This window comes from Prosopis cineraria, unplaced genomic scaffold (genome assembly GCF_029017545.1).
Source record: "Prosopis cineraria cultivar Desert tree isolate PC_DT_omini unplaced genomic scaffold, ASM2901754v1 PC2, whole genome shotgun sequence".
In the NCBI taxonomy this organism is placed as follows: Eukaryota; Viridiplantae; Streptophyta; class Magnoliopsida; order Fabales; family Fabaceae; genus Prosopis; species Prosopis cineraria.
The window spans coordinates 8,876,781-8,889,765 of record NW_026555333.1 but is presented as its reverse complement, the minus strand read 5'-3'; the positions used below and the strand labels follow the sequence as shown (position 1 = coordinate 8,889,765).

Genomic DNA, 12,985 nt, shown 5'->3' with positions numbered 1-12,985 from the left:
GCTTTTGAAAAATGAATGTGATATTATGTAGAGGTAATTATGTGTTAATGAGAAGTGAATTTTGAGATAAGTGAGAATAATGTTGAGAAAATGATGAAAATACATAGTTGAGTAGTGTATAGTCGTGAACCCAATGCGATTATTATGATAATGAGTAAAAGAAAATGAAAATGTGAAAATGAGTAAGTATTGATTATGATATCATTAGTGGCGAGAGTTCGACTAGGGATTGGGAGTAGAGAAAAATTCATATGATATTTAGGCTGCCCACCGATGCATGAGGGTATAGCTTTGTCCCACAGTTTATCGAGAGACTATCTAATAATTTGTCAAGAGACTAAAATCTAGCTATCTCTATCGGTTCAATGAAAAGAATAGCCTAGGGTATGAGACACTCTAAAGATTCAAGAATGGGAAGAGCCATGGTTCGAGAGTGAGTCCTGTGATCTTTAACCGGGTCACATCTCACGATTAGTGAGCATGGGTAGTCCAATCATGCGGATGAAACCCTATTCAGTGTTATAGACCATGATTTCAGTCTGAAAAAATAAAGAGAACATAAGGTTAGTTGATTATTACCTAAATAAATACATGACATGTCACACATATTAAGTTGTAATAAGTTGTGTGAATAATGAGTCATGGTCACATATCTGAAAATATGGTAACAATGCAACTAGCATATGTGAGATAAAGATATTATTAAATGAGGAATGATAAGTTATGATATGTGTGAGTATGTTTTATGTACTTGATTTCTTAAGCATGTATTTGGCTTATAATTGATATATAACTACATAAAATAGATTTTACCTTAATTACTAAATAGTTAGATTCACTATTTTCATTTAACACTTTACAGGCTCTAGCTCTAATGTTTAGAGGGAGAAGACTCAGGAGACTAGGAATTAGCATATTCCTACTGTATGCCTCAAATTTAGATTTATTTATATAATAGTATATGTGTGCCAGTTCTAGGTTGCATGTCATCTTACCTACACTATTTTATTATTACAAATGTCTGATTTGTATTATAGACCCTGAGTATTTGTGTATATTGAGATATATATATATATTTTTTAGAGCTAAAATACTAGTACAAGTGTAAAAATAATGATTTGAATATATTTTTATTGATTTAGATATAATGCAATGACAAATTACTTCCCCTTTCGTTTTGGTAAAAAGGGGTTAAGGAGTGAATTTTGATCATATTATGGTTTAAGTGTGTGTGACATGTTATACTGGTAGTCCTAAGTTCAATGGACATGGTCTAGGTATTACGAAAGGCTTTTGGCACTTATTGAGGGTTTTGGACACCCTTATTATATGAAAGTTATGAAAAGTGATTAAAATATATTTAGATGTCCAACTTTTTAATGTGATTTGTTTTGAAAGTGAAACCCATGCCACTAGCTAGTTCATATTAAGAACTTTTCATAGACACCTAGATTACATCATTCAAACGTCGGACAGAGAATTAAGGCAAGTCAGAAGTTCCCTGATTCTGCTGTCAAATGACAGCAGAATCAACTAAATTTTCATGCAACACACCACGATGCATAGCGCCCAAGCCACGGTGAATGGCACAGAGAGCAACACGCCGCACGCAATGTGCACAAGCTGCAGTGCACTACTCTGTCACACATTAAAAGATTTGTCTTTTTTTCACTTGTTTTCGATTTCTTTTACTCCCTTGAGGTATTCCATGCTTCTATAACTTATTTTTACTCTGATACAAGATATCTTGATTGTTTTAAACTCTTTGTGATTATGAAAAACTTGAGATCCCTTACTTTTGAACTAGACTTTTGTAATCACTCTTTGAGTTAATCCTTTGATTATCATGAGTTATTTTAGTTATTTGTGTTTAGTGGAGTGAGATATTGCAAAGAGACAATTTGCTTTCTAAGTGGCAAGTTTGTTTTTAACTCTCTCAACAATATAATGGAAGAGCTCAGTAGAATTTGGATGAGAGGCTACAGGGAAGCCAAGATAGTGGCATATGTCACTAAAGATATGCTACTAGTAACAAATTTAGTCATTCCTTTCAATGCAGCAAGAACATTTTTTGAATGCAAGCAATTAATCATGATGAAGGCATACTCTTTTGAAGCTTCCCCAAAGAAAAGAATGTCATCTACAGACATAAGATGGGACATAGCTGGACTAATAGACGTGACATTTATAGGCTTCCAACTACCATCCCATATTGCATCCTAGTCAAGTGAGACAACCTAACTATACATAAGATAACAAAGATAAGGTGAAATGGAATTCCTTTGGTGGAAACCATATTCAGGGGGGAAATCAAAAAGTAAACCATTCTAGAGTGCATTACATAAGATAGTAGGAATGCACTAAAGAATTAATTGTACAAACCTACAGTCTATTCTAACACAATGGAGAGTTTTCTTGAGAAAGTCTTAATAAATATGATCAAATGCTTTCTCTAGGTCTACTTTCATGGAAAAGAAACCTCTCTTGTCTCTAGCCTTATTCATTACATTCAAGATTTCTTGACTAATGATGATATTATCCTGGATGTCTCTCCCTGGGATAAAGTTAGATTGAAAAAGGGATATCAAACCATTTATCATCCTTTTTAGATGTTAATTTAGAATCTTTGTGATGCATTTATAGTGCATAATACATAATGAGATCGATCTAAAGCGACTCATAAGAGCAGAATTATCCCTTTAAGGAATGAAAGAGATCAAAGTTTTTTTGGCCTTGACTAATGAGATTTTACCATAAAAACATCTTATACAAAAAGGGAAAAATTGGTGGTCCCACCACCTCCAAGCTAGACTAAAAGAAAACCCATTATGTCCTAGTGCTTTGTAAGGACTCTTGGAAAAGAGAGCTTTCTTGATTTTATCATAAGTTGGAGGCAAGGCTAGGGAGTGAAATAAAACAAACCTACCCTAAGGGAAATAAGTTCTACTTGAGAGGTGAGCAAAATTGGAGTTGACTAATTTAAGCTTAAGGAAGAAGAATCTCATATACCATGTTTTGTGAGTTCCTTTTTAAGGCCACGAGAAGGTCATGTTAATCTTCTTGTCAATGAAAACTTGAGAAAATTGTTAAGTTATGAAATTATGATCCATTCTTTGCTGATCCACAACTATAACATAAGATATGGAAACACCATCCTTGAACAGAAAAAGGCAATGTTAGTTGAAAATGAAAGTTTACTATTACTATTTCATTAGTGAAATAGGGATGATTAAAACCTGAATAAGAATCCAATATGGGCACCTATCTAGTCATAAACACACCCAACTTTGTCTTTTGAGTCACTATTAATGATAAAACAGCACAAACTTTAAGTAGTGTTTTCTTGTATAAAAATAAGCCTAGTTACAAATGACTAGAGCTTGATTCAAAATGGCAAGAAAAGTGTGCCAATTTAATAAGAAGTTTGGGTTCATGTTCTAAAAATGTGATAATATTGATAGTAAAATTTTCATTCAAATGACTCTCGAACAAGGATTCAAATTAGTTAGGATCCATTAAATAACATCAACTGAATGTGGGGTAAGTCAAGAATACTAGGTGTTCAATATAAATGGGGAAAAACATGGTAGAAGCTTTGTATGGTTGCCTCAAATTTAGGTAGTCATTGTTAGGGGTGAGCATTGATCAGTTCAATGCCAAAATGTGTGAAACCGATCGACCAAACAACACTAAAAATATGAACCAAATCAAACCAAATAAAGTAATCAAACCGAACAAGGAACAAACTGAAACTTGACAATTTAGTTTGGTTGGTTAATTTGGTTTTGAGATTCATGTTGAACTGTTTGGACTTGAGCTAATTTTTTTTTTTTTACTAAAACAAATAAGGCCTATATATAAAATTGGGCTTGTAATGCCATAGTAACCCATCTTAATGATGGGTTAGGATTTTAACTTATCAAATTATATTTTTACTTTTATTTAAGTATAAAATTAAAAAATAAAATAAAGTAATTAATAAATTAAATATAATTTATAAATTAATAAATTGTATATGCATGTGTTTGTGTGTGATAATTTAGTTGGTTCGATTTGTTTGATTTTAAATCTTATTAACCAAATCAAACTAATCAACTAAAACATTTAAAAAAGAAAGATGAATCGAACTGAAAAATTAAATAATTGAATTAAATAATAAAAATTTAATTCAATTCAATTTGATTTTTACCTTCGATTTGATCTTGTTCCTCCCTGACCACTGTGTGCCGAGGTAGCCAACAAGCATTGCAAGTTGCAATGATGCTTCAAATGAGTATGTTGTCCATATGGAGCTAGATCAGACCTCTTCCGGGGAAGAACCAATAAAAGGTTGAGGCTTGAGACCCATGCTGTTGCATGCTGAGAGACGAGGACGCGTGGCCTATTAAATCCCTTTGGTGATACGGCGTGTGCCAGGCATCATGTGTTTCAAACAAATTGAAGGCTCCTGCGTCCTTAGATCCTCCGCATGCCAGCTTATCCACCGCTCAAGGTGTTTTTTTGTTTTTTTAATGTCACTACAAAAGAAGGAAAAGACTAATAGACTATACATATGTTGACAATTTTCGAGATCAAACCATTGTGGAAGCCTTGGCGAGGGGCCAGTGGCTAAGGTGGGGCTTAATTTCCGTATTAAAGACAATTTGTGTCCTATAAATAAGTAATATATTTTGTCAATAGAAAAAATTAAAAAATTTGTCTCTAAGAAGTAGAATTGATAATTTAAACAGATTGAATTCAATTCAAGTCGAATTTATTTAAATTAAACTTAAAAAGTTTTACTCTTTTTAAAATGTTATATAACCAAACTCGACCTTAGTATTTTCGGGCTTATTCGGATCAGTCCAAATGCCCAAAACTTTTTAAAAATATTTTTTTATTTTTTAAATAAATTTTAATTTTTAAATAATTCTGTTAAACATAAAATATTATTTTAACTTTAAAATAATAAAATAAAAAATAATAACTTGTTAACTTTGTACTTAAGTAGCTATGTTATTATTTTATTATATTATGTGTAATTTTTTCATAAATGTTTCCTTTGCTTATAAATTAATGTTTTAGTTGTTTAAATATTTCTCTTATCATGATCATATATAAATATTTTATATATTTTAATTAAATTATATTATTAATCATGATCAAGTTGATCTCAATTTACGGTTAAACTACTAACTTAAAATTATTGCTCTACTAGTTCAAAATTTTTAATGACTTTTAAATAAACTATACTTGTCATTTTTAAAAATATAAAAAAAATAGTCATCCTTATATTATATAAAAAAATATTTAATTATGAGTAAAATATTAATTTTTGAAATTATTTTTTTTTAATTTTTTATATTATTTAACCCCTACATATAAAGGATATTTACTTTAGTTTATTCTTAATTTTTAACTAAGTTTGGTGTGGACGATAACTAAATAATTATTCAAAAATATTATTATATTTATTATATTTATCTAGTAGTAGAGGCAGAAATTCATACATTCCTAAATTTTATTTTTACTTTAAAATTAATTATTTTATTTATAAAAGATATAAAATATATTTTTTTGAATACACAAATGATTTATAGGACTAAAAAAATTTTAAAAAAATTGGGTCTTAAAATATAAAAATCAATATTAAAATGTATTTTCAGATAATTTATTTATTAAAAATAATAAGAATATAAAAATATAAAATTTTTAATTTTTTAAAAATAACTATAATAATGTACTTAAATATATGGTATTTTAATATAAAATGACATAAAATTTAAAAAATTAATTAATACTTATTATATTTTTTTAAAAAAATTTATTTAGATATTTTGATTGATTTGGCCTGAATTTTTTTTTCCTTATTTAAACGGTCCGAAGAAGCTCGAATATTAAAAAATTATTATTATTAAAATTTAGTTTTAAATTTTTTAAGCGGTTCAGGTTAACTCTTACTGGTCTTGACCCAAATACCAAAGAGACGTGTTGAGGGGACAAGGGAGAGGAGTGGGAGGACACTAAGGCGAGTACAATCAAAGATACCATCCAACCCATTTCACACCAAGCATCAAGATCAAGAATCTCGTGGAGAGGCCTTTCCGTTCTGTAAATACTCCTCAAGTCATTGTCCCTGCTGGTAATTAACCTTGGCTGTCATAATTTGCACGATCTCTCTGTGCGTGTGCGGGGTCAATGGATTTAAGCCCCCAAAACTACAGCGATCGTAGTGTCTAAAACGTGTTATCCGCGTCTTTGCAGCTTCTTGGAAATTTTCTTTACTGCCGGCGACGAGTCATAATGGAACTGGAACCGCACCATCATCATGGAATTCCAATTCCAAATATATTTCCACAGCAGCTGATGTGGGAGATTCTTATTTAGCATGTTTTGTTTTGTTTTGTTTTTTCAAATTTTATACTCAAGTTTGATCATTATAAATATGAAAACTTGGATACGTATCTGATGTTAAAGACGTCATTCGTGTCCACGCCTCTCAATTAATCGACGTTTCAAAATTCATCAAGCGTTTAGACAGGAACACAAGCCGCTCCCCGCTCACCCGGTTATTAGAATTATCAGTCATAGTTCATTGGCAGATTCATTCATGGGGGGTGGCAATCCTCTCGCCGTGTCTCTTTTTCTTTTCATATGACCAAAAAAAAGAAAAAAGAAAGCGGTCTCATTCGAATTTGGTTGTTTGGACTTTGGAAGGGGAAGGGAGGCATTGGCTTGGAATTGAAACCTGAGGGACAAGACTGATAAATGGGCGGAGACAGACAAATAGTCAAAAGGAGCGTTTTTGGTGTATATTGTTGAATTTGGTGGATAATCGTGGGGCCCACCTAGCACAAAACTCTCCCATCCTCCAAAAAGCAAGCGCCTAATACAACAAGAAAGATAGCCCACCGCCCGGTCAACATCACAAATTAAAGCCACATCATTAATCTAATCCTTCTTTGTCCCAAAAAACAGAAATTCTAAGCCTTCGTTATAATTACAATTCTGTGCGCAAGCGTTTCACAAGGATGACGAAGGCGCCAGTTGTGTGTTTTTTGATCTCACTCTGAGTCTCCTATGTTGAGAAAATATTTTTACGTTTGCATCCAATCCAAACGGGTCAACGGCCTACTATTTACATGCACTCCATATTCATGTCACTTATTCTAATTTTTATGGGATTCAAATAAATTGATAAAATGAAATAAATTTGGCATTGGTAATGAGTCTCCAAACAATACTTTTTTATGATAAAAACGGATTTGCAAATAGTGACGTTTTATCTCGTGTGTTCAACTGACTTGAAAGAAAACGCAAGTGGTTGTCCTCATCATTAGGGGTGAGAAGGGAGTAGGGCCTTCTCCCTAGCTTATTTACTTATAATCCTGACTTATTTATTAAATAAATTTAAATTAAATTTAAATTTTTAATTAAATTTATCTAGTTAAATAGATCAGGTCAAACTTACGAGCTCAACATACCAGCTTATTTATATACACATATTATATAATATATTATACTCAATAGTTTCATAATTTAATTTTTAATCAATTTATTTTTTCATTTTTAGTTATATTTTTAATTAAATTAGACTTATATATTGATTTTAATATTTTTACTTTATTATTATATTATAGTTAATAAGTCATTTTAATTATTATATGTTATAATTGATAAATCATGTTATATATTTATATTAATAGTTTTAAAGTATATTTCAAACGTTTAAAATTAAACTTACGAACCCAACATACCAGCTTATTTACACACACATATTATATAATATATTATACTCATTAGTTTCATAATTTAATTTTTAATCAATCTATTTTTTTCATTTTAGTTTATATTTTTAGTTAAATTAGACTTATATATTAATTTTAATATTATTACTTTATTATTATATTGTAGTTAATAAGTCATTTTAATTATTATATATTATAATTGATAAATTATTTTATATATTTATATTAATAGTTTTAAAGTATATTTCAGACGTTTAAAATTAAAATATGAGTTTATTTAAAAAATTTATTTTTAAATAAATTTTTAAATAAATTTTTGAGGTAAATTAAATTTTAAGTAATTTCAAGCTTGAATTGTGAAAAAAATTTTATATAAATTTTAGATTAGTTTCAAATTTTTAACTTATCTCACATCCACAGGCTTATTTAATTAAAGTTTAACTTGATTTAATATATTTTCACTCCTGATCATCATGGTAGGGGGTGTCTCGTGATGTATGCGATGCAAGTTGTCCACGCCATTTATGTGGGCCCAAGAGAGATTATCAGTCCCCGTATGAAAAAAAGCAAAGAGGGCCGGGGGGGGGGGAACAGAGCGGAAAAACAGTAACATGATAAAATTGATGAAAATGATCCTATAAGAGTGAAAGTTTAATCAGCTAAATCAGAACCCCCGCCCTTGTGAATCTCGCCAGCGGTTCCTCACCTCGATAAAATTCTTTGTTAAAGAATCTTAAACGTCAAATCCAATGGCGATGGAAATGGAACCTAATTACCGAAGAGACGAGACTTTAAAAAAAAAAATCAATTTTTGTTCGGCTGAGGTATGAACTTTGGCCTTTGACTGTGAGGCGAATCTGTTGACGGTGGTTAGAACTTAGAAATCTCGTTTTACAGAAGATAAAAGGAGAGGGAAAATAAAAAAAATGTAAAAAGTAAAAAGTAAAAACAGAGAGAGAGGGGGGGGGGGGAGAGAGAGCGCAGAAGGAAAGAAAGCGTCACCGTCCATTACCTAACACGGCCACGACGGGCAAAACGCATTTGGAAGACAAGAAAGGGTATATAAATATCTAAAACTGCGTTCACACTTGAAACTTGCGATCTCTTTTCCAAATCACATTTTGACTTTTGTCGGCCTCTCCCTCTTCATGCCATACCTTCACAATTTGCATCCTTTGTATCATATTCCCTCCGTTTTTTAACAACTGACGAATAAGTGAAACTTGAAGACCAAGAAATTAAATACTCCTTCCCTCTTTTATCATAAGCATTTTTTTTAAAGTATTCCTCAGTCTTTAATATAAAAAATCATTAAAAATTATTAATTATGCTTTTTTGATATTATTCATATTTAAACCTATTAACTATGAGAGATAATGTAATATAATTTAAAAAAAATTTATTTGAATAAAGATATTGTTAAAAGTTTGTTATATTTTTAAATAAAGTTAATAACTTAACTGTCTCTTCTTGATTTTAATAAGATTGTTGGAAATATTTTATAATAGAAATATGGAAGATTATGTTGAAATAAGCTAAACTTCTTAAATATCTTACAAAGCTTAATATTTTTTTAAAAAATATTTGTACAAAACATTTGATAGAGTGATTTAGTAAGGGTTAAAATATAAATCTATTCTCGAAGTTTTGAACCAAACGCATCCCATATCCTAAAAAGTATTTTTTGACACAATTTTGCTCAAACATTTTTTTATTTAACTACAGTGTCGCCCTATTGTAACCTGTTAATTGGTTTGATTCTTATCTCTAAAATTTTGACCATCCTAAACTTCCTCCATCCCTTTACAAAACTTGAAACTTAGTATAGTGCGATAGGCTGGACACAATCAAAAATTAAAGCTAAGTACATTTCTTACGCCACTTACCTTAAGAACACCGTCACAACCTTAAACTACTTCATTCATGATAAGTTCACAATTCTTAAATGATTTTTGTCACTACTGCAAAGACTAAACACATTTAACTTAATGTCCCCATAGACTAAGCATGTACCTCTCTATTTATTGTCATTACTGTAAAAAAGCGAGCGATTTAATTTGATGTTTGATTAATAATTTTTTTATATAATATTCATATGATAACCAATCAATCTCTATAGAATTTCACTTGAAAATTTTTTGGTCCACGTTAGAGAGAAGTGGTCAATTCTTGCTTAAATATCAACTAAACGATCGAATATTTTAAGAAATTTGATGGATTGATCATTTTAGCACCAATTTTAATAATATCATGGCTGTTTTTATCCTTTTTTCAGTCTACGTTGGCAACAATTGACATGTGGTAAGCACAGTAAGTATTTAACGGTAAAAATTAATGGTGTCAAAATAAAGTTAATAGTTTGGTCATTTTTATACCAACTCTGATAATATTATAGGTATTTTTATCTTTTTTCTTGTTTTAAACTACTAGATATCCTTAATTGATCACTTTGTAAGTATTTTTTCCCTTTATCCTTTTGAAAAATAAAATAATAAGGACTAAAATTATTCCCTAAAACTTTGAGACTAATGTTTTAAATTATTAAAACCATGGAGAAACTAAATTACAATGAACTAATTAGGAATTCAAGTCAACATTTTAAAGATCATGTTTGCACCAAATTTAAATTCAAAAATTGAGTTATAATTAAATTAAAATATGTGAATCAAATAATTGATTTTTTATTATTTTTATAATTTTAACTTGATTAAAAATAAGTATATGTGAACTAGGTTATTGACTCACACTTTACCAAAAAAAAAGTTTTTGATCTATGACTCATTGCATTTCAATTCCTATAATCTCGACTCGATTAAACTTATTATTTGAATTTTAACTTGAAGTAATTTAATTTTTATAATTTTAATTATTAAAATGTTAATATCTACCTTTTAAAAAAAGTTGTAAAATTTAAAGTTATTTTTTAAATATTAAATATCAATTTTTTAATTAGTTAATTTGTCGACTTATTTCTTGTGTTAATTTTCTCGCTTGAAAAAAGTAATATCCAGTGGAGGCGGAACAGATTCACACGCAAACTCAAACCAAGCAATAAATTAAATAATTAATAGTAGAGTGCCCCGTTTTTTTTTTTTTTTAGGGTACATCCTCTTATTTCTTTCTCCCTGGTATTAATTCACAAGCCTTGTTGACAATTAATTATTAATTAAGTACTCTGTATTCCAAAAACTTAATTTAATAGTCTTGGTCTTTTGCAAGTAAACCATTCACGGCCAAATATTAAATTATTAAATGAATTTCCCAGGCCAGTATAAAAGTAGAGTAAAAAGCCCTAGCATCCGGGATTTCTCAATTTTCAATATCTCCATTCACACTACTGTTTCCCAAAATAAAAAATCATAAGCTCCGAATCCAAACTCAGCCAGGAAGACGACCTTCTGCTTTCCGAGTTCTCTGCGCCCCTCTCGTTCGTCTCTGCGTATCGGCTTCCATTTTTATCTGTATGAAACTCCCAACTTTCGCAGACCCAGACTCCCTCTCCCACATTTTCAGCTTGCTCCAGAGCTCCTTTGATCAAATGAATGAGACCAACAGCAGCGCCACCAGAAAACGACGCAGAAAAAATGACAAACCTGGAGGTGGCGATGATGGTTCAATCCAGAACCAAGGGACTAAGAAGAAAGAATTAACAGGTATTCTTACTTCGCTGCTATTGCTGGAAGAACAACAGAAGCGTGACCAGGAAGAGCTTGACAGAGTCTCCGAGGAGGAGAAGCTGTCCTTAGAGGCCAACCACAAGAAGAAGACCAAGGTCATGCTGGAATACTACACCAATCTTCAGGGTTATTACGACGATGTCGAAGAATCGGAGCGAATTAAGAGAAACAAATCGCGGGCCATGACCGGTGCGGCGGCCGTCGCTGCGGTATCCGATGGGTTAGAACAGATTCATACGGATAACGTACTGAAAGCTGGAGCAGGTGGTGGATCCCAGAGCCACCAGCGGCGCCTGTGGGTGAAGGACCGTTCCGGAGCATGGTGGGACGAATGTAACAGGCCGGATTTTCCGGAAGACGAGTTCAGGAAAGCGTTTAGAATGGGGAGGGCTACCTTTGATATGATTTGTGAGGAGCTTAATTCGATTATCGCGAAAGAAGATACGACGTTGAGAAACGCTATCCCTGTGAGGCAAAGAGTAGCTGTTTGTTTATGGAGGCTAGCCACCGGTGACCCTCTTCGTCTTGTGTCCAAAAGGTTCGGATTGGGCATATCAACTTGCCATAAGCTGGTTCTTGAGGTATGCACAGCCATAAAGTCCGTGATGATGCCTAAGTATTTACAGTGGCCCGATGAGGCGACATTGAGGAATATCAAAAGTGAATTTGAATCGATTTCTGGGATACCCAATGTGGTGGGGTCTATGTACACCTCACATATCCCCATTATAGCTCCCAAGATTAGTGTGGCTGCTTATTTCAATAAAAGGCATACAGAAAGGAATCAGAAGACTTCGTATTCAATTACAGTTCAAGGTGTGGTTGACCCAAGAGGGGTGTTTACAGATGTGTGCATTGGTTGGCCTGGTTCGATGCCTGATGATCAGGTGTTAGAGAAGTCTGCACTTTATAAAAGGGCCGAGAAGGGGCTTCTAAAAGGCGTGTGGATCGTTGGCAGTTCAGGATACCCTTTAATGGATTGGGTTTTAGTGCCTTATACTCAGCAGCATCTTACTTGGACACAGCATGCATTCAACGAGAAGATTGGAGAGGTTCAGAAGGTTGCAAAAGATGCATTTGCGAGATTGAAAGGAAGGTGGTGTTGCTTGCAGAAGAGGACTGAGGTAAAACTGCAAGATTTGCCTGTTGTTCTTGGGGCATGCTGTGTGCTGCACAATATATGTGAATTGAGGAATGAAGAAATGGATCCCGAACTGAAGTTTGAACTTGTAGATGATGAAATGGTGCCAGAGGCTGCCTTAAGATCACCAAGCTCCATGAAAGCTAGGGATGCAATTGCTCATAATCTCTTGCACCATGGTCTCGCAGGCACTTCTTTTGTTTAGCTGAAAGATTGTATTTGACTATGTGATACTCGACTATAATTCTTTTGCTTGTTCCCATAGACTATATTGAAGCCGTTCATCTTATTTGCTGAAGGGACTCTGTAAAAGATATATTGGCCCCTTCAACAAATATATGATCGTACTCTTCATAAGTTCAAGTTATAAGATTCACAGAATTGTAACTTAGTTCCATACTTTAACCCCCAAAATAAGATATTAGTGAGTGAAATCACAA

General features: G+C 32.1%; 1 protein-coding gene across 1 annotated transcript; it reads left to right on the top strand.

The window, feature by feature from the left end:
* The first annotated feature begins 11,030 nt into the window (after positions 1-11,030).
* Positions 11,031-12,985, top strand: LOC129303200 (protein ALP1-like). The gene has a single exon (XM_054942336.1). The coding sequence runs from the start codon at positions 11,191-11,193 to the stop codon at positions 12,748-12,750; it is 1,560 nt and encodes a 519-aa protein (XP_054798311.1). The 5' UTR covers positions 11,031-11,190; the 3' UTR covers positions 12,751-12,985.